At 42.1% G+C, this 26,320-nt stretch overlaps 4 protein-coding genes and 1 long non-coding RNA gene across 8 annotated transcripts in view; all 5 read left to right on the top strand.

Annotated features, from left to right (window-relative positions):
- Positions 1-728, top strand: part of LOC134198546 (kelch-like protein 40) — a 1,406-nt gene extending 678 nt beyond the window's left edge. The window contains exon 1 of the mRNA XM_062667958.1: positions 1-728. This exon is cut by the window's left edge and continues 678 nt beyond it. Coding sequence (XP_062523942.1) covers positions 1-534 — 534 coding nt within the window. The 3' untranslated portion in view covers positions 535-728.
- A 7,648-nt stretch (positions 729-8,376) lies between these two features.
- On the top strand, positions 8,377-12,081 carry LOC134198214 (uncharacterized). Of its 3 annotated transcripts, none has more exons than XM_062667570.1 (6): positions 8,377-8,530; positions 8,619-8,917; positions 8,983-9,123; positions 9,177-9,680; positions 9,738-10,027; positions 11,024-12,081. In XM_062667570.1, exons 2-6 carry the CDS (start codon positions 8,629-8,631, stop codon positions 11,885-11,887), a joined length of 2,088 nt encoding a protein of 695 aa, XP_062523554.1. In that variant the 5' UTR covers positions 8,377-8,530; positions 8,619-8,628; the 3' UTR covers positions 11,888-12,081. The 3 variants fall into 3 exon arrangements, with proteins under 3 accessions (XP_062523554.1, XP_062523555.1, XP_062523553.1); XM_062667571.1 differs by having other exon boundaries at positions 8,377-8,561; positions 9,180-9,680; XM_062667569.1 differs by having other exon boundaries at positions 8,378-8,561.
- A 934-nt stretch (positions 12,082-13,015) lies between these two features.
- On the top strand, positions 13,016-18,437 carry LOC134198216 (uncharacterized). The gene is made up of 8 exons (XR_009972801.1): positions 13,016-13,114; positions 13,931-14,056; positions 14,126-14,196; positions 15,751-16,101; positions 16,370-16,628; positions 16,706-16,791; positions 16,946-17,021; positions 17,449-18,437. It is a non-coding gene; the product is annotated as an uncharacterized LOC134198216 (long non-coding RNA).
- Positions 18,438-21,512: 3,075 nt separating this feature from the next.
- On the top strand, positions 21,513-22,723 carry LOC134176107 (RAC-beta serine/threonine-protein kinase B-like). Its single transcript, XM_062642784.1, has 3 exons — positions 21,513-21,742; positions 21,801-21,909; positions 22,525-22,723. Exons 1-3 carry the CDS (start codon positions 21,632-21,634, stop codon positions 22,599-22,601), a joined length of 297 nt encoding a protein of 98 aa, XP_062498768.1. The 5' UTR covers positions 21,513-21,631; the 3' UTR covers positions 22,602-22,723.
- Positions 22,724-23,146: 423 nt separating this feature from the next.
- Positions 23,147-26,215, top strand: LOC134198323 (uncharacterized). 2 transcript variants are annotated; one of them, XM_062667693.1, is made up of 5 exons: positions 23,147-23,491; positions 23,553-23,660; positions 23,714-24,151; positions 24,216-24,454; positions 25,232-26,215. In XM_062667693.1, exons 1-5 carry the CDS (start codon positions 23,173-23,175, stop codon positions 26,087-26,089), a joined length of 1,962 nt encoding a protein of 653 aa, XP_062523677.1. In that variant the 5' UTR covers positions 23,147-23,172; the 3' UTR covers positions 26,090-26,215. The 2 variants fall into 2 exon arrangements, with proteins under 2 accessions (XP_062523677.1, XP_062523676.1); XM_062667692.1 differs by having other exon boundaries at positions 23,711-24,151.
- The last annotated feature ends 105 nt before the right edge of the window (positions 26,216-26,320 follow it).

The raw sequence follows: 26,320 nt of genomic DNA, 5'->3' as shown, positions 1-26,320 counted from the left end.
CTTCATGACAACTCACTGTATGTGGTGGGTGGTAGGACTGAGTCAGGGGAGATAGTGAACACAGCACGTGTGTGTGACCTTCACAGCGGTCATTGGTATAAGATGGATGACATGCAAACAAAGCGTAGTTCCTGTTCTTCTGTTATTATAAACAACACAGTGTTTGTAGGGGGAGGAAAGACTGATGGACCTTACTTTAGTAATATTGTTGAGTGTGCAGATGTTCGTGATAGAAAATGGAGAACAATCCCCTCTACAACCACATATTGGCCTACACTAACGTCAGTCAGTAACAGACTGGTGGGGACTGGAGGAGACACACAACAACATTGGCTGTATTCTTCTCTTTCTAATATTGTAGAATTATATGATGAGAGATCTACCAAATGGCTTCCTCTTCCACTCATGACACACAAACGGGTGGCACATGCTGCATTCTCAACTCAGAATGGAGAACTCATCACAGCAGGAGGGGCGGGTGGTGACTATTCAATAGAATATGAAGATTCAATAGAAAGTCTTAAGTGTGACTAATATTTGCATTTTCTTTCAATTTGTGTGTATTTGTTATATTATAATCTCTAGTGTTTGTATAAAGACAATTTGGTGTGAAATTTAGTGTGTGTAACATAAACTAGATCGTGAACGTTGTTTTCTTAATTAGTAGTCACGTGATTTGCATTTTGAACGAGCAGTGGTGAAGTGGAAAAAGGAATGCAAGCGTTGAACATCCGGGAGAGTTTGTGGTTAATTTCTAGCTTTAAATGTTTGTTCGTGTTCGTTGCTCTTTGGACAAGCGTAGCAGTAAATCTGGTTTCATAACGGAAATCAGCGAGAATGTTATCGATGCCAGTCAGTTAATCATTGAAATGTCGACGACGTGAATGGATTTTTCTTCATTTCTCAATCGGAACTTGTCTGTCTTGCTTTAGTTGGCGAGGTTGGACTTGCGAGATTGATAAACGTGCTTCGTAGCTTTGATATTCCTGTCGAGAGTGGAGAAAACGACGAATTGAAGTGAAAGTTGTCAGAGTAAGTCACGTGATCGATAGTTTAGAAATAAATTTGAGCGAGTGCAAGATGAGGTGGTGTACGAGCTTTTGACTAGAAACAGTGCCAACGTAAATAAATATACATAAATTGTTATTGTCATCAAATTAATCTATTTTTAACGCGCGTTAGGTAGAGCGTTTGCGTACACATCCGTTGTAATTGAAAGCTACGAGTCAAAGAAGTCACGTGACTTGCGAGGAGCGGTATACTAACGGGGTTCTATTTGCCCCAAATCTCTGTGGCTGGCTGACTATGATAATGTACGCCAAAAAATGACCATATATGGGTGTCACGCTTCAGGAATGTATGGTATGCAGGCGAGTGACCAATCACGACGCATTATTCTTTGCGTCGCACGCGGCAAGGAGGGATAATGGCTGGGCAGCCAATCACTACGCGCTGTTCGACATGAGAGAACATCTAGCCAGAAAGACGTTAATTTTTGATCAGAAACAACAGAAACGTTGTATTTCAAGTAGCGCTACCTAAAAATCTACAAGCATCCAATCTTGCTGCCGTAGTATGCACAAACGTGAAGCGTCGTGCGCGCGTCACCTACGGGACTTCCTTGCTAACGCGCGTTGCCAAGTACTGCTACGTAACTAACTAATGTACGTAAAGCGATACACAAAGACATACAGAATTTATAACTATAGCTTTGGAAAAATTAGAACCGGCTTCTATCCTGTCTACGGTCGCTAGAGAGAGCAGTCGGCAGCCGCGGTGTTTGGCTACACTCTGCGTACCTAGACGAGACTGGTTGGGGGAAAGTTAGATTTGCTCCACTCCGGATCGAAGCTACTCCCAATGAGTATTGCTTCGTAGCTTTCGTTTGAAGCGACGCTCGACGGAGGTTCACGCATTACTAGTATATTTTATTACGGTAAATAATTAATTAAAACAAGGACTAGACGTTATGTTAATATCAAGTCTATATCAAGCCAGTTATGTCTGTGTGGTTTGCAGCTAATTTTGAGTCTGTGATTTGATATCATCAAGAGTTGGAGTTTGGCCATTGCAAAGTGGTCGTTGACTATTGCACGTGGAGAAGGCTTGAAGGCGTGAGGCTGTGGAGCATCAATGACAGTGAGTGCTGCTTGGTGATAGGAAGTAGAGATTTGGTTTGTCTAATTTGTGGAGTAGATGGTGGTTGGTTGCTTGATGAGTTTAATGAGTTAATGAATGTTTTGTGTTGTAGTCCTCATTTCCTTATGGATCTGGTACGTGTGACGTTGGCGTGTGGACTAGAGAAATGGGCGTGTCAATAGCTGTTGGTTAGTGATTGTGCATGATGTTTGTGATTCGTGTTGTTGTTTGTTTATTTATCAGTCTGGTTGTCTGTTTGTCTTAGTTTTTGTGTTTGTTGGTCTGTATTCTCATTTATTCACTTGCTGCTTGTTTTTGTGTTTGTCTGTCAGTTTGCTTTCTAGTTGCCTGTGCAATGTCTTGCCTTTGTGTTTGTCTTCTTGTCAGTCGGTTGTGTGTGTGTGTGTGTGTGTGTGTGTGTGTGTGTGTGTGTGTGTGTGTGTGTGTGTATGTGTGTGTGTGTGTGTGTGTGTGTGTGTGTGTGTGTGTGTGTGTGTGTGTGTGTGTGTGTGTGTGTGTGTAAACAGCCTTGCAGGTTACGACTTAACATACTTACATCTGATAGTTCTGTCCAACTGCACTCTAAATTATACATGCAAATTAACAGACAATCTTATGCAAAAGTTCCATTCCTCGTGTGGACTGGGCATTCCAGTCTGGCTGGCTGGCTGGGGCCCTCCAGATCGGTGGGCCTCCCCATACATCCATGCCTGGTTTAAGACAAGAGAAGGATCTGTAGGAAGCGAGTGTAGTGAACGTGTCGGGTTGTATGAGATTATTGATGATTACAAGGCAATCTGTTGCCTTCAGCAGGCGTTCATAGATAAACATAATTTTTATGTGTAACTACATTGACTGCATGCCAATTCACAGTCTTCTCTGATTTCTCCATACGTTTATGTGTGTTTATTGCTGCGTTTCACTTTAAGTTTACCGTATAGTGAGCCATGATACACGTGTAGGTTTGTCGTTTCTTGATAGAATGTCATTGGACTGACGACTGTCAACGGCACCGAGTTCTTACTGCAAGCTCCAGACACTGAGACGCGAGATAGTTGGGCTGAGGTGATCGGTGATACGATACGACAGCTGGAGCAAGACAAAACGGTTTTGTGTTTATGTCTGTGTGTTGTCTTGGTTCTGTTTGTGATGATGTGTTTTGGTGTTTTATTTCAGATTGTGAATCCAATGGTTGTTGAATGTGACATTCGTTCAACTCGCAGGCCATTGCTTGATGCTCATAATAGGTGAGTGATTATGTATGGCATGGAGTGTATTGTCTGTCTTTAGTCTGATTGTCTGTTTTTCTGTCTGTCATTTATTTCTTACATCAGACTATGATACAATTCTGCAAAGAACTACAGTAATACAACTAGACTAATGTTTATTGAAAGCTAACATAACAGCAAATTAAAACACTTATATATAACTAATACCCTGTTTACACGAGCACAAATAGCGAGCTGAGCCGGGCCACGCCATCTCGTGCCAGTCCAGTAGTCCAGCCCGTGTTTACATGACACATTCCATAGAAGGAAGCCAATGTGTTTCACTAACGTGCGTTAGTTCCTTGAGCTTGACATAGCTCGTGTTAGCTTAAGTTTGCAACGGACAGAAGCAAAGCTGCTTGCGTTTTTTCTCGATGGCTTTACAACAGTCATATTACAGACGATTACAAAGCAAGCTGACCCTAGTCAGCACGGGCTGGCCTGCTTACAAGTGCTTGTGTAAACGGGGTATAAGACTAATGAGGAAAAAATTGGGTGCTGAGAGAGTCAGTTCTGTTTGTCTGTCTGTCAGTTTGTATGTCTATTTGTTTGTCTGTCTGTTTGTCTGTCTGTTTGTCTGTTGGTCTGTTTATCTGTCTGTCTGTTTCTCTGTCTCTCTGTCTGTCTGTCTGTCAGTTTATACATTTGTCTGTCTGATCAATTTGCTTACTTTGCTGTACTTGTCACTCATTGTATCTACTTTCATGACTAAACTAAGTCGATGATGTTTAGTGAACTGATAGCCGCCATGCAAGACTCTGATGCCGGCATTCCACTCGGCGAGCACAAGAATGGAGTGAAAACATACAAAGACTGTTTTGCTGGTGTGTTGTGTGTCTTATCCTCATCTAAGTTTACTTGCATAAAAATTTTGTTTGTTGCATTGAAGGTTGTGAGTTAATTGAGTGGTTGTTGTCGTGGTCATTTGTCACAATGAGGGAGGAAGGATGTCAATTAGCAAACAGTCTGTTGAACGAAGTGTATCTTGAGCCGGTGGGAGGGTTGAGTAAAGAGTCGTTCAAGAAGCATTCGCATTGGAAGAAGTTGGTGTTTGTGGATGGTGTAGGAAGTTTGTATAGATTTGTAAGTTTGTGTTTAGTTGATTTGATGTGCATGTTTGGCACGTGCACACACACACACACACACACACACACACACACACACACACACACACACACACACACACACTTGTCTACCATAGTCACATTGATGTCATTGACACTGTTACATGTTATTAGCTGGAGAATCTTCTATTGGACAGACACGGACACATCAAGCTTGCAGATTTGGTCTTTGTAAAGAAGACATCACGAAAGAAACGACGACCAGCACCTTGTGTGGAACACCAGAATATCTAGCACCCGAGGTGAGAGCCAATTGTCTGTCAACTTTGTCTCATCAGTGATGGCAAATCAAGTGTTTCTTTGTATTTGTAGGTTTTAGAAGAAAGTGATTACGGTCGAGCTGTTGACTGGTGGGGTGTGGGTGTGGTTATGTATGAGATGATTTGTGGTTGGCTGCCGTTTTATAACAGAGACCACGAAGTGTTGTTTGAGCTCATTCTGACTGTATGTGTGAGGTGATGGTTTGAAATTTGAATGATGCTGATGTGGGTTGTTCTGTTAGGAAGCAATCAAGTTTCTTCAACGAGCGTCTTCTTTGTCAAGATCTTTGCTAGCTGGACTGCTGGAGAAGGATCCACGGAAAAGGTTGTGTGGGTGTGGGGGGAGGGTATGTGGGTGTGTGTGTTGAATTGTGTGTGTGTGTGTGTGTGTGTGTGTGTGTGTGTGTGTGTGTGTGTGTGTGTGTGTGTGTGTGTGTGTGTGTGTGTGTGTGTGGCACGGTGGATCAGATGGTAGAGCATTGGTGATGACATTCGGGATCTTGTATTCCGTGATGAGAGTTAAAGGTTTGATCCTGGTGGAATGTGACACTGTCGCAGTTTCCTTGAACAAGAAACTCACCCACACTTGCTTCTCTTGAACCACGCCTATTGGAAAAGAGGGTGTTGAAACCCCCTGACTCCCCTTTGAATCCGGCCCTGCTTGGCAGCAACATCATGCAGCAGACAGGTAGGTTTTGGCCTTGGTGTCCAGTCGAGAGCTGCGCCATTCTCAGTGCCCCTAGATGACTCTGGCCAAGCTGCAGGTGGATTGTAGCGCTGGCCCCAAGACTCCACGTAGCGCAAGGAGGCCCTGTCTCTTGAGGCAGGGGGAGCTATCTCCACAACTGACCTCAAAGTCGATGTCGAAAGACGTGGAGGGCTTAACATTTGTCCATTTGTGTGTGTGTGTGTGTGTGTGTGTGTGTGTGTGTGTGTGTGTGTGTGTGTGTGTGTGTGTGTGTTTGTGTGTAAGTAGGGTTGATTATGTGAGTGGGGAAGTGTGTATGTGTTGGTGAGGGTATGTGGGTGTGGTTGTTAGGCAATGTGTATGGTAGGCAATGTGTGTGTGTGTGTGTGTGTGTGTGTGTGTGTGTGTGTGTGTGCAGTCATTTTATGGATTGATTACATTCGGGACCTTGCAGGGTTGCAGGTTCAAGTCACAGTGATGGCGAGCTATGGCATAATTTCCTTGGGCAAGAAACTTACACACAATTGTCTCTCTTGACTCAGGAGTATAAATGAGTACCTGGTCATTGACTGTGGCGGCAAAGGCCTCTGATTGCAACAAAGTCCATCATTCACTGGGGTCCGTGTGGGACTTCTAGTGCCCACACCACAGTCGGCATCACAGTCGATGCTCCTGCGAGCACCTGGCCATGCAGGCTTTAGGAGATTGCTTAGCATGGCCCATAGCTCCTGCTTAGTACACAGGAACCCAGCCATCTAGCTGGGGGCATTACCGTTTAACGGCAGCTCCTTAATCATTTGCCATTTTGTGTGTGTGTGTGTGTGTGTGTGTGTGTGTGTGTGTGTGTGTGTGTGTGTGTGTGTGTTGGTGTGTATACGTGTGTGTAAACTTTAGTTATTTTTTCTCATTCACACTTATTGCTTATTGTGTATTGTTGTATTGTACACTAATGTCACTCAAATTTTTTGTAGACTTGGTGGAGGCGATCGTGGTGCATCTGATATTATGGATCATGCCTTCTATAGCAACATCAACTGGCAGGACATTTACGATCGCAAGGCAAGTGAAACTTCTCAACTTTTTTTAGGTAGCAACGCCTCACTTCTTTTTGTGTTGTGTTAGGTTCCTCTTCCGTTTATACCAAACGTGTCTAAGCAAGAAATCGGTGACAAATACATTCCTGCCGAGTTCAAGTTGGATACAGTAGCGAATACACCATCAGACCGTGCAAGTGGGACGTTGAATGTTGTTCACAAATTATTTAGCAGCAAATTTAGAAACACTCACATACATTCATGTTACCGTAGATACTTACTTACATCCAGCATATAACATACCTGCATACATGAATACATACATACTGATACAATTTTTTTGTTACAAGAACCTGTGGGGGGAGGTTAACAGTCACTATGCATTTGCTACAATGTAACTCTATTACCAATAGTCACTATACACTTGCTACAATGTAACTCTAGAACCATCAGTATGGATACACTTGCTGTACTTGTTTTGACAGAAACAATTCATAGAGAGAGGCAATTGCATGTGAGTTCCTTGCCTAAGAGGATTGCGTCTGTGCTCTTATCGTACTCGAACTTTTGACCCAAATGTCTCTCATGTTTCCATTCTCCAAATGCACTCTCTAACCAATTAAGCCACAGGCATGATATGTAGGTGTACATGCATCCACACATAGCTACAGACATTCTACATGCATACATACATATACACACATACATACATAGATATCTAAATACATACATACATACATACCTATCTACATACATGATAATGTGTTTACCATATTAGTGATGATTGTGTCGAAAAGTCTTTGAGCTGTAGTAAGTCTAACTATCAAATTGTGTTCTCTGTAGGTGCTCTGCATGGTGGGGAAGGAGAGCCATTTGAGTAGTCTACGTTTGTGGGTGACAAAGGCAATCTGCACACATGATTTGGTTTGTAGGATTTTTGTGGGATATCGTACATTTCAAGTTGATTGCGATTGGATAGGAGGAATGAACTGTTGTAGGTTCATGTTTTTATTATTCTTGTATTGTCGTCTATTAGCAGTGTATGTGAAGTATTCAACACTAGAATGTGTTCAGCAGTTAATTAAAGTGTTTGACAGTGTGTCTGTAGAGCAGGAGCATGTCACAAGGTTTAGTAGTTGGGTTGCATGAGTGACTGTTTTACAGGTTTGAGTTTGTTCACTGTATGGTGGTGTTTGTTGCTGTTGTGATAAGCATTGCAACACACACACACACACACACACACACACACACACACACACACACACACACACACACACACACACACACACACACACACACACACACACACACACACACACACACACACACACACACACACACACACACACACACACACAGCTCATTGTAAAGTTTATTAATTAATTTAATACTGTGGATGTACATACATGTGACTGTTGCTGCACGTGAGTCTCGAGTCCCACAAATGGATGTGCTTGCTAGATTGCATGTGAATCCACATCTTTCTTCTTTACTGATGTGTGATCTACTCTAGCTTTCTCCAGCTCTATAAATGGCTGGAGAGTTTGATGGAAGGTCTATTACTGTGAGTTCATGGCTGTTTGCCTCTCTTTGTGATGAGTAGAAGGCAAGTTTATACGGGACATAACCAAATGGAATAAATCCTTAGAAAGCACCAATAGTAATGGAGAGATGCATTTCTCAATATATTATTATTATTTGTTTGAAGAAATCGAAAGCATAAACAACACACCCACTATTATAATTGCAATTCCGTGCATACATTGGGGACTGTTGTGTCATGAGTTTGAGGCGTGTTGATCGCATTCGAGGATGATGATTGGTTGGTAATCAGATGACATCATGTATAAGCCAATGTTTGATGCGCACACTCCAGTTGCTTGCCAAGTGTCGTCGAGAACGTGTTGTGTTGATCTCTGTCTCTCGACGTCAGTGCCGCTGTTGGTCGTCAATCCACCGTTTGTTATCACTTGACCGTCTAACGTTTCATTGCTGTGCCTCACGCTTTCTAGCATCAGTAAGAGAGTGATATTACATCTGATCGAGACGTACGATTGTTTGCTTGCGACATCAACTTTCTTAATTAATTTCCGTCTAATTCTTAGATTGTCCACCATGAGTACATCTCAGCAGGATGACTACCAACGCTACATCACAGACAATATGGTGGAACTTGTTCAAAAGTTGTGTGTGTCTGCTATAATAGACCATTTACTCTCACATCGTTTGCTAACAATGGAAGAAGGTCATCGACTGAGTCAATGTTCTACTGAGCAAGACAGAGCTAGGATGCTGTTTTATGACATTCTACCATACAAGGGAAATGATGTTGTTGGTAGATTGTGTGACGTCCTCGTGGCTGCAGGACAGCAGCACATAATAAGAGAAGTTATGGGTAAAGAAGGTTAGCTGACTTGTATGGTAACATTCTCATATTATTTCATCATAAATTAACATTTTAATGAATAGATGTAGTGGAGAGTGCAAAGTGTAGCATCAAAGTTGGTGTGAGTGGTCATGTAAGAGGCAAAAGTGACGTGAGCTCTTCGCCACGCCCATCAGTTAGCGCTGCACGTGACGGTGGGACAACAGCACGTGACTTTGACTTAGGTTGGTTGTTGTTGTAATTTTGTTTGATATTAAATGACAAAATTTTATACTAGAAGTTGGAGATGCTGCAGGAAATTGTATTACAGTTAGTGAAGGTGAACACAATCTGTTAGGTGAAGCATTGGGGTCTGTATCACGTGACATACAAAGTGATGTCAAACAAGTTGAAATTGCAGGAGAACAGGCAGAACCATGGCCACGCCCATCACATATCACATATCACACACATCCTTTGGTGTCAGACATTGAAGATGATGACGATCCGTGGCCTGCTCTTAGACACAACTACGTGTTTCTGTCCAAACGACTGCGTTGCAACTCTTTCTTTCTTGGTTGTTTGTATGAGAAGAATTTGATATCAAATGATGATTTTGACACACTCAGCAGAGACAGTCTCTCTCATGTAGAAAAGATTCGTCGTCTGATTGTTGGCATTCTTCCCAGCAAACCACCAGAGATGTTTGATACATTCTGTGACATCCTCTGCTGTGTCGGCCAATCACATGTGGCCAATCGACTGATGCAGGATCCTCAACGAGTGCGACTCCTTGCACAAGGTGAGCTATTTTAATGAGACTGTTTGGTTCTAATATATTCTTCTAATTGTTGATTAGGAGCGAGTAGAAAAAGTGAAAAGGAAAGTTTTCAAAGAAGAGTCGAGATGTTGTTGGTTCAAGTGGCTGATTTGGACAGAGAAAAACGAGAAGCCGTGAAGAGAGCTGCTGCAGCGGAAGCTCACGCTCAAGAGGCAAGAAGGGAGACAGAAGAAGCAAGAGAGGAAGCTCAAGAGGCAAGAGAAGAAGCCGAGAAAGCAAACAGAAGAGCTGTGACAGCTGAAGTGAAGATGAGAGGAGAAGAACTGACAAACATGGCATTTAGGATGAAGGTTCTTTCTGCAGATGAGGTGAGTTTGATGTAACAAACCACATGAAAAGAAATTAATAATAATTAATTATGTTGATAACTAAATACATTTAGAGCAATTATGGAAATAAAAAATTTGATTTATTTTAAAAGAATATTGTTGATATTAAAGACACAATTGTTGTAATGTATGTGTTAATATTAATATGAAGTTTGATTGTTTTAGGAAATGTTTATTTGCTTCTGTCTAAACGGACGGACACACACACACACACACACACACACACACACACACACACACACACACACACGTGCACAAACGACACACAGCACACACACACACACACACGACACACACACACGACACACACACACACATACACACACACACACACACACAAACGTATGACACACACGACACACACACACACACACACACACACACACACACACACACACACATCTCCACACACATGCAGGTGGACACACACACGCTTCCACAACACACGTGTGCAAGCAAACACACACACGTGGCACACACACACACACACACACACACACACACACACACACACACACAGGTGACACACACACACACACACACACACACACACACACACACACACACACACACATACACACAGGTGACACACACACACACACACACACACACACACACACACACACACACACACACACACACACACACACACACACACACACACATACACACAGGTGACACACACACACACACACACACACACACACACACACACACACACACACACACACACACACACACACACACACACACACACACTTACAGTAAATTATTGCATGTAAAGTATAGTTGATAAGAGACAGTTGTTGTAATGTATGTATTAATTAATATGAAGTTTGATTGTTTTATAAAATGTTTATTTTGTACTAAATACAGACATGCAAATACAGCTGATGTTTGACTTGTTTGTATTTTTATTTAAATTTTTATAATTGTTCTTGTTTCCATCTATTGTACATGTTGTATTGATTCTAGATCAATGACAGTCTGCCATCATGGACACAGTGGAATGTACACTTGCCTCATGACAGGTGGTGGCGTTCATATAATAGAATGGGAGAGATTGAAGGCAGACTAGTGGTAGGTTATGATGGTAATCTGCATGTTCTCACTTATGAACATGATAAGTGGGACAAGTTTGTCAGAAAGAATGGTCACATCTGGAATGTAGTGTGTCATCAAGGTGTGTGTCTGGTGTGTGTGAAGGATGTAGATAAACATCAGTTAGTGATTGAACAATTTCATTTGAATGAAGACAAGAAATGGCGTTTCCTCACAGTTCTACCAAATGAACTGCAGTTGGATTGTGTATCTGTTGCTCTTCATGACAACTCACTGTATGTGGTGGGTGGTGGGACTAAGTCATTCGAGACAGTGAACACAGTACGTGTGTGTGACCTTCACAGCGGTCATTGGTATAAGATGGATGACATGCAAACAAAACGTAGTGACTGTTCTTCTGTTATTATAAACAACACAGTGTTTGTAGGGGGAGGATGGACTGATGGATATTACTCTAGTAATATTGTTGAGTGTGCAGATGTTCGTGATAGAAAATGGAGAACAATCCCCTCTACAACCACATATAGACCTACACTAACGTCAGTCAGTAACAGACTGGTGGGGACTGGAGGTTTGACACAACAACAGAGGATGTATTCTCCTTCTAATATTGTAGAATTATATGATGAGAGATCTACCAAATGGCTTCCTCTTCCACTCATGACACACAAACGGTTGTTCCATGCTGCATTCTCAACTCAGAATGGAGAACTCATCACAGCAGGAGGGTTTGGTGGGCATTTTCACTATTCAATAGAAAGTCTTAAGTGTGACTAATATTTGCATTTTCTTTCAATTTGTGTGTATTTGTTATATTATAATCTCTAGTGTTTGTATAAAGACAATTTGGTGTGAAATTTAGTGTGTGTAACATAAACTAGATCGTGAACGTTGTTTTCTTAATTAGTAGTCACGTGATTTGCATTTTGAACGAGCAGTGGTGAAGTGGAAAAAGGAATGCAAGCGTTGAACATCCGGGAGAGTTTGTGCTTAATTTCTAGCTTTAAATGTTTGTTCGTGTTCGTTGCTCTTTGGACAAGCGTAGCAGTAAATCTGGTTTGATAACGGAAATCACCGAGAAGGTTATCGATGCCAGTCAGTTAATCATTGAAATGTCGACGACGTGAATGGATTTTTCTTCATTTCTCAATCGGAACTTGTCTGTCTTGCTTTAGTTGGCGAGGTTGGACTTGCGAGATTGATAAACGTGGTTCGTAGCTTTGATATTCCTGTTGAGAGTGGAGAAAACGACGAATTGAAGTGAAAGTTGTCAGAGTAAGTCACGTGATCGATAGTTTAGAAATAAATTTGAGCGAGTGCAAGATGAGCTGGTGTACGAGCTTTTGACTAGAAACAGTGCCAACGTAAATAAATATACATAAATTGTTATTGTCATCAAATTAATCTATTTTTAACGCGCGTTAGGTAGAGCGTTTGCGTACACATCCGTTGTTATCGAAAGCTACGGGACTTTGAAGAAGTCACGTGACTGGCGAGGAGCGGTATACTAACGGGGTTCTATTTGCCTCAAATCTCTGTGGCTGGCTGACTATGTACGCCAAAAAATGACCATATATGGGTGTCACCCTTTAGGAATGTATGGTATGCAAGCGAGTGACCAATCACGACGCATTATTCTTTGCGTCGCACGCGACAAGGAGGGACAATGGCTGGGCAGCCAATCACTACGCGCTGTTCGACATGAGAGAACATCTAGCCAGAAAGACGTCAATTTTTGATCAGAAACAACAGAAACGTTGTATTTCAAGTAGCGCTACCTGAAAATCTACAAGCATCCAATCTTGCTGCCGTAGTATGCACAAACGTGAAGCGTCGTGCGCGCGTTACGTACGGGACTTCCTTGCTAACGCGCGTTGCCGACTACTGATACCGTAGCTAACTAAGCTAACTAAGGTACTTAAAGCGATACACAAGGACATACAGAATTTATAACGTGTGACGTTGGCGTGTGGACTAGAGAAATGGGCGTGTCAATAGCTGTTGGTTAGTGATTGTGCATGATGTTTGTGATTCGTGTTGTTGTTTGTTTGTTTATCAGTCTGGTTGTCTGTTTGTCTTATTTTTTGTGTTTGTTGGTCTGTATTCTCATTTATTGACTTGCTGCTTGTTTTTGTGTTTGTGTGGCAGTTTGCTTTCTAGTTGCCTGTGCAATGTCTTGCCTTTGTGTTTGTCTTCTTGTCAGTCGGTTGTGTGCGTGTGTGTGTGTGTGTGTGTGTGTGTGTGTGTGTGTGTGTGTGTGTGTGTGTGTGTGTGTGCGTGTGTGTGCGTGTGTGTGTGTGCACGTGTGTGAGTGTGTGTGTGTGTGTGTGTGTGTGTGTGTGTGTGTGTGTGTGTGTGTAAACAGCCTTGCAGGTTACGACTTAACATACTTACATCTGATAGTTCTGTCCAACTGCACTCTAAATTATACATGCAAATTAACAGACAATCTTATGCAAAAGTTCCATTGCTCGTGTGGACTGGGCATTCCAGTCTAACTGGTTGGCTGGGGCCTTCCGGATCGGTTGGCCACCCCATACATCCATGCCTGGTTTAAGACAAGAGAAGGATCTGTAGGAAGCGAGTGTAGTGAACGTGTTGGGTTGTATGAGATTATTGATGATTACAAGGCAATCTGTTGCCTTCAGCAGGCATTCATAGATAAACATAATTTTTATGTGTAACCACATTGACTGCATGCCAATTCACAGTCTTCTCTGATTTTCTCCATACGTTTATGTGTGTTCATTGCTGCGTTTCACTTTAGGTTTACCGTATAGTGAGCCATGATACACGTGTAGGTTTGTCGTTTCTTGATAGAATGTCATTCGACTGATGACTGTCAACGGCACCGAGTTCTTACTGCAAGCTCCAGACACTGAGACTGGAGATAGTTGGGCTGAGGTGATCGGTGATACGATACGACAGCTGGAGCAAGACAAAACAGTTTTGTGTTTATGTCTGTGTGTTGTCTTGGTTCTGTTTGTGATGATGTGTTTTGGTGTTTTGTTTCAGATTGCGAATCCAATGGTTGCTGAATGTGACATTCGTTCAACTTCCAGGCCATTGCTTGATGCTCATAATAGGTGAGTGATTATGTATGGCTTGGAGTGTATTATCTGTTTTTATGTTGATTGTCTGTGTTTCTGTATGTCTGTCTGTCAGTTTCTCTGTCTGTCTGTTTGTCTGTCTATTTGTCTGTCAATCTATCAGTCTGTCTGTCTGTCTGTCTGTCTGTTAGTCTGTTCATTTACCTGTCTGGCCGTCTGTTTATTTGTTCTTTTGCCTGTTTATTCATTTTTTTGTCTGTTTGTTTGTCTGCCTGTCTGTCCATTTGTCTGTCCCTGAGACGTTTGTGCATCTGTCCATCTGTTTGTCTGTCTGTCTCTCTGTCGGTCTGTCTCTCTGTCTGTCTGTCTCTCTGTCTCTCTGTCTGTTTGCCTGTCTGTCCGTTTGTCTGTTCGTCTGTAAGTCTGTTCCTTTTTTGTGTTTGGCCATCTTTTTATCTGTTTTTTGTCTGCCTATCCATTGGTTTGTCTGTCTGTCTGTCTGTCTGTCTGTCTGTTTGCCTATCTATTTGTCTGTCTATCCATCTATTTATTCTTTTGTCTGTCCATTCGGTTGTCCTTCAGAGGTCCGTGCATCTGTCCATCTGTTTGTCTGTCGCAGTCTGTCTTTGTCTGTCAGTCTGTCTGTGAAATACATATATTTCAAATCCAAAGAAATTTCTATCAAGAGCACTGTCTGTCTATCTGTCTGTCTGTCTGTCTGTCTGTATGTCTGTCTGTCTGTCATTGGCACATCCATGGAGTCAACGTATTCTAAAACGATCCAGCAGGGAGGATGGGTTTGCTGCCCACACAAGAGAAGAGAAGAAGACCTTTAAGGATAAAGAAGAAATTCTACCAGGATGGACGTCATCAAAGTGTATCCCACTAGTGTTTGAGCACTTTGGTAGATGGGGCCTGTAAGCCGATGCCTTCTTACACACTCAAAACAGTGCAGCCGTATGGAGGAAGACGCCTTTCGTAGTGCAGAACAATTCAAAACTTTTTGGAGGAAACAGTTCTCTTTGATTCTTCAAAGATGCAACGCGAAAATAATCCTCAAAAAGTTGTCAAGAGTTTCAGAAACGAAGAATGACATGAACAAGCTTTTTGACTTTAATGTACAGATCCAAGTCCACTAATGTTTTAAAGTATTTCGCTGTGAAGGACTGGTTTATCATAGAAGTTTAGGATGTGTACAAGTAGACGATCTGTAAAAATAATATAATTTGTCTGTCTGTCTGTCTCTCTGTCTCTCTGTCTCTCTGTCTCTCTGTCTCTCTGTCTGTTTGTCTGTCTGTCTGTCTGTCTGTTTGTTTGTCTGTCTGTCTGTGGTGACCAGTGATGAAGAGACTGTGAAACCAAAACATGTTACATAAGTTTATAATTAATCAAAAGTGTTGTACCTGACAACATGCCACTTACTCAACTTTATAACAAGAAAATAATTTATTGATATCAACCATTGTAATTTAATCACTTCTACACAAACCTTCTACCTCATGTCATATGTTACAACCAATTTGCTTACTTTGCTGTACTTGTCACTCATTGTATCTACTTTCATGACTAAACTAAGTCGATGATGTTTAGTGAACTGATAGCCGCCATGCAATACCCTGATGCCGGTGTTCCACTCGGCAAGCACAAGAATGGAGTGAAAACATACAAAGACTGTTTTGCTGGTGTGTTGTGTGTCTTATCCTCATCTAAGTTTACTTGCATAAAAATTTTGTTTGTTGCATGTGAAAGTTGTGAGTTAATTGAGTGGTTGTTGTCGTGGTCGTTTGTCACAATGAGGGAGGAAGGATGTCAATTAGCAAACAGTCTCTTGAATAAAGCGTATCTACAGCCGGTGGGAGGGTTGAATAAAGAGTCGTTCAAGAAGCATTCGCATTCGAGAAGTTGGCGTTTGTGGATGGTGTAGGAGCTTTTTATAGATTTGTAAGTTTGTGTTTAGTTGGTTTGATCTGCATGTTTGGTGCACACACACACACACACACACACACACACACACACACACACACACACACACACACACACACACACACACACACACACACACACACACACACACACACACACACACACACACACACAATCACAGAAATTTGAGTGTCGATTACTGTGGACACAGTACACACTACATGACATTGCCATGTATGTCTACTACTTCATACTTGTTTCTAGTTGTCTCATTGTGTTCTTCCAGTCTGCTCTCACACCATCCAAGCCAGTAGAACAGTGTTTCAGTACATTGTCAAGAAATGCAGAATTGACCAGTTCAGAGACAGACTCGCGTTCTGAATGTGGCATGCAGACACAGTGTGGCACTTCAACAGTCGGAAAAGAAAATATTTTTACTTACTTACTTAATTAATTAATTAATTATGTGTGTGAGACATGTGCAGATGGGTCAGTCAGGTGGAAAAATTGTGGAAACAACAAGGCAAGGATTCTCAATGAAAAAGGTACGTTGGATGAGAAAGTGGCTATGTGTGCATGTTGCTAAAGAATTGGATGTTGAATGGTTTTGTTGTTGCAATAGGGACATCGGATACACAACTGGAAAGCGAGAAAGTCTATTGCCCAATTAAGGGTGCATGTGGTTTGCTGTATTATCAAGGATCTAAGGTATTGTTTGTGGTAGAAATTTGCATGTGTGTGCGTGTTCACGTGCGCGCGCGCGCGCGCGCGTGTGTGTGTGTGTGTGTGTGTGTGTGTGTGTGTGTGTGTGTGTGTGTGTGTGTAGATTTGCATGCATGCCTGATCAGATGTTGACATGTAGGTTTATGGCAGTTGATCAGAGCAAATGAAAGAAATTGGAGACTATTTGTTCTCACTCGAAATGGCAACAGCTCAATGTAAACTCACTTTATTCATTTAGTTGTGTGTGTTTGTTTTGTTTGTTTGTGTAATTGTGTGTCCATAAGTGTGAGGGTGTTTGTAACTGTTTTATTGGACTGCAAAGTATTGTGGTTGTCATTTTAGGAAATGTGTGTTGACAGACAGACAAACAGACAAACAAACACCTAAAATAGTTTACCTGCTTTAGTAACTTTATGTGCTACAGAACCATATTGTCTGCATTGTATCTCTTATGCTATCCCAACTACACATCAATGCCCCTCACTTATTCTTAACCATTCTTTTTGTATTTCACCTTTCACACGTGTTAATATCAATCAACATAAGCTATTAACCCATTTTTGTAGTGTCTGTCTGTCTCTCCTCTTCTTGTTCACTTTGTCATTTTCCTTTTTCTATCTCATGCACGTTCATGTTTCACAGACAAAATTGTATCTGCCGGTGATCCCAGTTATGCAAGAGTTCTTGCTGATTGATTGTTCTATACTACAGACGTGTTGTGACATTCGTGAGAGTTTGGTTTTGTGGAAGACTCTGGCAGTAGCCGATGGAGACAACCAACCTGTGGAGTGGCTATCAATCCAGCCAGTAGACCTCGACGTGATCATTCCCGACTTCATCGAATACAGAAAGAAATGCAATTGTGATGACTTGATGAAAGGCAATTTGTGTTGCAAAACTCTGACACATCAGAGTGGATCAATGACGTTCTGTATTGCCTGTTGTGGATGGAGACTTGAACTTGACAAGTTGGACAACAGAGTTGTTGCTGTACACTACAAGAGTGCACGTGTCAGTCCACGTATGCAGCTGTTCCATGATGTTGTGTCATTAAGACTTGTCCATGCGTTCTCGGCGCTATACGAGTAGCTATTAGGTACAGCATCATGTAACTTGCACTGGCGGTATGTGTGGCTATCATTACACAGGAGCTTGTTGGTTGATCTTACTCAAATAGGGTGTAAAGCCTTAGGGGGGTGTGGTGTGTGTGTGTGTGTGTGTGTGTGTGTGTGTGTGTGTGTGTGTGTGTGTGTGTGCGGTGTGTGTGTGTTGTAAGTATACTTACTGTCGACACTAGACCAGAATGGATCGCGATCCGATCGCGAATTATATGATGAGAGATCTAGCAAGTGGCTTCCTCTTCCACTCATGACACACAAACTGTGGTTACATGCTGCATTCTCAACTCAGAATGGAGAACTCATCACAGCGGGAGGGTTGGATGAAGAACTCGAAACCATCATGTCAATAGAAAGTCTGAAATGTCCATAACATTTTGTGTTAACAAATTACCTTATTTTTAGTTTGTGTGTATTTGACATTTTGTTACGTTTATCCAACTGTATGTTGATGGAAGATACTATGCAAGTGTAAGAGCATCTAATGATACCATATTATATTATTATATCACATCAAGCTCCATATTCACGTTTTTCTATCAAACATACCTCCTTACATCAGCAGACGTTGAGAAAGCGCTCAAATCTCATAAAGCAATAATACCATCTATTATCATTCAGCAACGACATAATCCATATTCCTCATGTGTACAACTGTTTATATAATTGACGTCGATAGTAAACTCGGTCGACATGAACTGTGTCATCGACTGTCAGGAGGTGACCTGTAGAACATGTCTTTGAGGTACATTGTGATTGAAGGTGGTAAGGGAAGTTGATGGATTTTGTCGATTCTTGATGGACCGAGCAGTTGGCGAATAGATACACGAGATAATTCCTATAGAGTTCGTAGACGACCTACAGACATGAGCATGATGCAAGGATAGGGGTAGACACACGCAAATGAACAGAGACAGGCAGACATATAAAGATAAATGCATGACATGCACACACACGAACTACACACCGTTGTCACTCTAGTCAGACCGATTGGTTAGTCAACCAAATAATAATTTTTTCCACTCTGACAAACAAAACAATTACACTTATAAGACCCCAATCGGACCGTTAGCCAGACAGCCAAACCTGTACCCGACACACGGTAACAATAATTCTTCCAACTAAGACTTTCAACATCTAGCCCAATAACTAGTCAGTCAGACCATAGAACGACACACCGTTATCACTCTAGTCAGACAGATTGGTTAATCAAACAAATATAAAATTATCCCCACTCTAATTTTCTCATATCTGACAAACAGAATAATCAGACTTATAAGACCCCAATCAGACTGTTAGCCAGACAGCCAGACCTGCTTCCGAAAGACTATCATTACCGGAAGAACAGAAACAATAATTCTTCCAACTAAGACTTTCAACATCTAGCCCAATAACTAGTCAGTCAGATTATTGAACGACACACCGTTATCACTCTAGTCAGACCGATCGGTTCGTCAACCAAATAATTTGCGAGCGAGCGAAGCGAGCGAGTTTTCTCTAATGCGTCAAAGGGGTACTCTGAGTGTCCGTCCGTGCGTACGTCCGTCCGTGCGTCACCACCCCTACCCGCCGGGGGAATCGTTAAGGAATTGATAAATTCGAATCGTTCTTTGCTCGTTTTGAACAAAGTAAACATACAATAGTTTACGTCATGCGACGTCATCACTCGAAATGTTTCTATGGTAACTATGCTCACTGATGTGACTGCGTTCCACCACCCCTACACCCAGGGGACAGCTGTTACAAATCGATCATTTTGAATAATTGTTTGTTTTCCTCGATGGGTGCCAAAAATTGACACTTCACGTTATGTGACGTCACTCTGTCATTATTGCTATGACAACAAGATTGAATTAGGCGTAAGCAGCGTTTTTACTTATGTAGCGTCTTGTACTAGCTGTTTTGTGACAGTTAATGCTGTTCTTAGCTGTTAATAATAATTAGCCGATGTAATGAAAGTTAACAACTGCTAACATCGCCATGGAAACATTGCTCACTTACCGTTAACTAAGCATGCGCGTTTTACTGTGCGTTGCGCACCACTCCTAGCTAGCCACCCCACGAGCGAATCGAAGGAACAGTCGTTTACACGTCTACACCGTTGGTTATGCGCTTCTCCGTTATCTTGACTATTGATTTACGTAACGAACTGTGACACTTCATGTGACGTCATCGCTAGACACTATTGACCGAAGAAAGCGCGCAAAGTACACAGTCGAAAGAAATTTGAAGAAAACAAGTCACTTACGACAGTAAAGGGTTTAGTAATTGTACGAAGCCGTTTGGAACAAAACCGATTTGCTGTCCATCGAGTGCATTCGGCAGTATGTAGCTAATCTACCCGTGCACCTGGCCGATGCCATCTCGCTAGCCGCGGCCGATATGTTTTGTGACCGAAATTGCATTGAACTATTTCGCTTGCCGAGTGTCGCTCCATAGAGGACGTCTAGATCTAGCCGAGTGAAATATTGATCAAAGTTACACTCACGGTACTTCACACATTAATTATCTAGAGAGTGATCGGTTTTGAGTCAGCTTTCCACAGTTGTGAGCTGTATACGTGAGTGAGTATCGAGTCGTGTCGATCGCGGTTAAATAAAATGAGATTTCATTGCGATCGATGTGTCGACTAATAAACACACCTAGAGATGCAACAGTCGTGTTTTGCTTTTGCCGCTTTGACTATGTAAATGCTGGCCGAATCAATGCGTCGGCAAGTTACTACGGTATCTAGCAGCAGCTCTCTTTTCCTGATCTTTTACTAAATACAGCTAGTGTATCGAACAACGTATTCTAGACGTTGTTTTAAAATTTCACTCTGCAGCTGTCTAGTACGTGCTCGCTCGCACAGGTGGGAATGCAAAACAAAACAAAAAAAAAGAAAACAAAAGTTTTGAGCATTGGCTACGAACAGGCACGTATTCTTCTTGACAGTTCTGTTCTTGAAAACGTTACAGAGTTTACTTACTTGGGGAGTATCACGAGCCAAGATGGTGGATGCATTGCTGAAATTGATGCTCGTATAAGCAAAGCAAGTAAAGTTTTCGGTTCCTGGAAGAAAAGGGTATTTACCAACAGGCAGTTTTCAATCTCCACAAAAATGAAAATTTTTCGTGCTTTGGTGAGACCTGTTTTGCTATATGGATGTGAGACTTGGTCCGTTACACAACCAAACTTGCAACGTTTAAATACATTCCACATGCGGTGCATTCGATCGATTCTTGGTGTCTCAAGATGGAATAAAATCAAGAATTCAGACAATTTAGAACGAGCTCGTGAAGACCCTATTGCTATGACAATACAGAAACAACGTTTGCAATGGCTGGGCCATCTGCTACGCATGAATGACAATCGTCCCCAAAAACAACTACTTCGCAGCAGACTTAGTAATGCAACAAGACCAACACATGGGCCTAAACAGAGATGGATAGATGTTGTCACAAGAGACCTCAGATCATTACACGTCAGTCTTCGTGATGCTGATGATCGTGCTGCTTGGAGAAGCGCTATTACGCTGCGTTGCCAAAACCCATAGTGGGTATGGTGGAATCAAGGTCAAGGTCAAGGTGTGTGTGTGTGTGTGTGTGTGTGTGTGTGTGTGTGTGTGTGTGTGTGTGTGTGTTGGTGTGTATACGTGTGTGTTAACTTTAGTTATTTTTACTCGATTCACACCTATTGCTCATTGTGTGTTGTTCTATTGTACTCTAATGTCACTCAAATTTTTTTGTAGACTTGGTGGAGGTGACCGTGGTGCATCTGAGATTATGGATCATGCCTTCTATAGCAGCATCAACTGGCAAGACATTTACGATCGCAAGGCAAGTAAAACATCTCAACTTTTTTTGTAGCAACGCCTCACTTTTTGTGTTGTGTTAGGTTCCTCCTCCGTTTATACCGAACGTGTCTGAGCAAGAAATCGGTGACAAATACATTCCGGCCGAGTTCAAGTCGGATACAGTAGCAAATACACCATCAGACCGTGCAGGTGGGACGTTGAATGTTGTACACATTTGATTTAGCAGCAAATTTAGAAACACTCACATACATTCATGTTACCTTACATACTTACTTACATGCATGCAGCATATAACATACCTGCATACATGAATACATACATTCTGATACAATTTTTTTGTTACAAGAACCTCTAGCGCCCAGGTTAACAGTCACTATGCACTTGCTACGATGTAACTCTAGAAGCAACAGTCACTATGCATTTGCCTTAATTGTTTTAACAGAAACGATCCATAGAGAGAGGTAATGGCATGTGAGTTCCTTGCCTAAGAGAATAACGTCTGTGCCCGTATCGTACTTGAACTTCTGACTCAAAGGTCTCTAATGTTTCCATTCTCCAAATGCACTCTCTAACCAATTGAGCCACAGACATGATATGTAGGTGTACATGCATCCACACATAGCTACAGACATTCTACATGCATACGTACATATACCTACACACATACATACATAGATATTTAAATACATACATATATACCTACCTACCTATATACATGATAATGTGTTTACCATATTAGTGATGATTGTGTTAAGAAGTCTTTGAGCTGTTGTAAGCCTAACTATCAAATTGTGTTCTCTGTAGGTGCTCTGCATGATGAGGAAGGAGAGCCATTTGAGCAGTTTACGTTTGTGGGTGACAAAGGCAATCTGCACACATGATTTCGTTTGTAGGATTTTTGTGTGATATCGTACATTTCAAGTTGATCGTGATTGGATAGGAGGAATGAACTGTTCTAGGCTCATGTTTTTATTATTCTTGTATTGTCGTCTATTAGCAGTGTACGTGACGTTAACGTTTTCAACACTAGAATGTGTTCAGCAGTTAATTAAAGTGTTTGACAGTGCGTCTGTAGATCAGGAGCATGTCACAAGGTTTAGTAGTTGGGTTGCATGACTGACTGTATGGTGGTGTCTAGCTGTTGCTGTTGTGACGAGGATTGCAATGAATCCGAATTTTAGGATGAAAATTATATAGAAACGTTTGATTACAATCAGTTTTTTTCCGTTTTCCTTGCTTCTTCCCCACGCCTACCCTGGGGACTGTTGTCTAGATATTAATTGGGGTCTATACCTTGGGACTGTGCATACATTAGTAGGACTGTTGTTGATGATGACTTTGAGGCGTGATGATCACATGCGATGATGGTGATTGGTTGGTTTATCTCACGGTGTAGACGTAAGGGAATGTTGCTTGCGCAGTTTCCAGTTGCCTTGCAAGTGATCGAAGAGAATGCGTCGTTCTGTGAGAACAAATCCGTGGCTCTCGCTCTCTAGACACTTCGGCTACGTCGCCGATCGTCTGCGACTGGATGCTGCGCTGCTCCGTCGTCTTGTGGAAGTGGGAATGATGAGCGGAGACGAATACGACGAGTTGACGAATGAATGTTTTCTAAAGAGAAAGAGAATGAAGCGTCTATTGAGAGATATCCTTTCTAGACAAGATCCTACACTATTCGACACGTTCTGCAAGATAGTGAGTGAAGTGGGTCAAGGATTTATTGTTGAGAAGCTCAAGGAAGGTCCACATGAAATCGTCAAGTCGGCAGCATGTGAGACTTGCTCATCGTGTCGACGAGAGACGTTCGTTTAATGATGCTTCTTATCGTGTAGATGGAAAGAAAACGGAAGAGTCACACACAACGGCGGCCGCCAGTTGCGGGACTGCTCCGACAGCGAGGGGAAGTCCCGAATACGTGATGTCGACATCACGTGACTTTCGTAAGATGACCTGTTTGTGTGTCTTTGCACTTTATGACTCGATCTTGTAGCAGCTGCTATGGAAACGTCAGGGAGAGGCAGAGAGACACCGACGGTGTTCACAGAACGTGTGAGCGTGAATCCGTCTTCTGCGCATGCGTCAGCTGTCAGACTTGAATCTGCGCAGGCGCACTCGTCCCGCGTTTACGAAAAGGAGTCGTGGCCTGCCATTCGAAAAAACTACCGCTTCCTGTCACACCGTCTTCGCCTGAGCGCAGAATTTCTTGGCTGTTTGTATGAGCAAAGTTTCATCAACAAAGATGACTTGGACGCTTTCCACAGCATCTCTCTTCCTCGTGATCGAAAGTTGCGTCTCCTTCTTGTTGACATTCTTCCCACTAGACCACCTAGCATGTTTACCACTTTCTGCAACATTCTTCGCCACCTAGGCCAACCACATGTCGCTGAAAGGCTGGAAAGGTATGAGACGGACAGACTGGATTGTGTAGAAGGTGAGTGTCTTGTGTGTTGTTTGTAGTCTGTTTTGTGACATGACGTACGAGTTGTTGTACGTAGGAAGTAGAAGATCACAAGAGAAAGAGGAAACATTGACATCTCGAGTGGCTCGACTGGAAAGAGAGAAAACAGCAGAAAGGAAACAAACAGAAGCTGCAAACGCACGTGCTGATGCTGCAGAGGCTCGAGCTGATGCTGCAGAGAGCAAAGCGAAGAAAGAAGTGGCAGAAAAGAAGGAAGGAAAATGGACAATTTTGGCTCTTCGATGTGACAAAGCAGAACACGCAGAAAGGGTTGATGTACGTGAGTTATATTTTCAACTATTACATTAGATAGTAACGTACATGCTGAGCTAGCCTCCTACCAGACCGTCTTGTGCCATCATGCCCTGTTCCTGTATGACATGGGCGCGTTTCTTTATTCTCTTCTGCCTTTTCTGGACACACACACACACACACACACACACACACACACACACACACACACACACACACACACACACAAACACAAACACAAACACACGTGCACACACATGGGCACACACACACACACACACACACACACACACATGCTCCCACAACACACGCACACACACACAAACACAAACACACATGTGCACACGTGCACACACATGTGCACACGTGCACACACCTGGGCACACACACACACACACACACACTCACTCACGCTCCCACAACACATGCACACACACACACACACACATGCAGACACATGGGCACACACGCGCGCGCACACACACACACACACACACACACACGGACACGGTGAGACACATTACCCTTTGTTGATATCAACATGTTTAGTCTTTTTCGCAAACCCTTTACTTTGCACGGACATACTTACAGTAAATTATTGCATGTAAAGTATAGTTGATAAGAGACAGTTGTTGTAATGTATGTGTTAATTAATATGAAGTTTGATTGTTTTATAAAATGTTTATTTTGTACTAAATACAGACATGCAAATACAGCTGATGTTTGACTTGTTTGTATTTTTATTTAAATTTTTATAATTGTTCTTGTTTGCATCTATTGTACATGTTGTGTTGATTCTAGATCAATGACAGTCTGCCATCATGGACACAGTGGAATGTACACATGCCTCATGACTGTTTGTTTCCATATAATAGAATGGGAGAGATTGAAGGCAGACTAGTGGTAGGATGTCTTGATGGTAATCTGCATGTTCTCACTTATGAACATGATAAGTGGGACAAGTTTGTCAGAAAGAATGGTCACATCAAGAATGTAGTGTGTCATCAAGGTGTGTGTCTGGTGTGTGTGGAGGATGGAGATAAAGATCAGTTAGTGATTGAACAATTTTATTTGAATGAAGACAAGAAATGGCGTTTCCTCACAGTTCTACCAAATGAACTGCAGTTGTATGGTGTATCTGTTGCTCTTCATGACAACTCACTGTATGTGGTGGGTGGTAGGACTAAGTCAGGGGAGAGAGTGAACACAGCACGTGTGTGTGACCTTCACAGCGGTCATTGGTATAAGATGGATGACATGCAAACAAAACGTAGTGACTGTTCTTCTGTTATTATAAACAACACAGTGTTTGTAGGGGGAGGAAAGACTGATCGACGTTACTCTAGTAATATTGTCGAGTGTGCAGATGTTTGTGATAGAAAATGGAGAACAATCCCCTCTACAACCACATATAGACCTACACTAACGTCAGTCAGTAACAGACTGGTGGGGACTGGAGGAGACACACAACAACAGTGGCTGTATTCTCCTTCTTCTAATATTGTAGAATTATATGATGAGAGATCTACCAAATGGCTTCCTCTTCCACTCATGACACACAAACGGGAGGAACATGCTGCATTCTCAACTCAGAATGGAGAACTCATCACAGCAGGAGGGTTTGATGAAGATTCAATAGAAAGTCTTAAGTGTGACTAATATTTGCATTTTCTTTCAATTTGTGTGTATTTGTTATATTATAATCTCTAGTGTTTGTATAAAGACAATTTGGTGTGAAATTTAGTGTGTGTAACATAAACTAGATCGTGAACGTTGTTTTCTTAATGAGTAGTCACGTGATTTGCATTTTGAACGAGCAGTGGTGAAGTGGAAAAAGGAATGCAAGCGTTGAACATCCGGGAGAGTTTGTGGTTAATTTCTAGCTTTAAA

The sequence above is a fragment of the Corticium candelabrum genome, chromosome 2, assembly GCF_963422355.1.
Source record: "Corticium candelabrum chromosome 2, ooCorCand1.1, whole genome shotgun sequence".
Taxonomy (NCBI): Eukaryota; Metazoa; Porifera; class Homoscleromorpha; order Homosclerophorida; family Plakinidae; genus Corticium; species Corticium candelabrum.
Note: the sequence above shows the minus strand (reverse complement) of the source record. Positions and strands in the feature narration are given on the sequence as shown.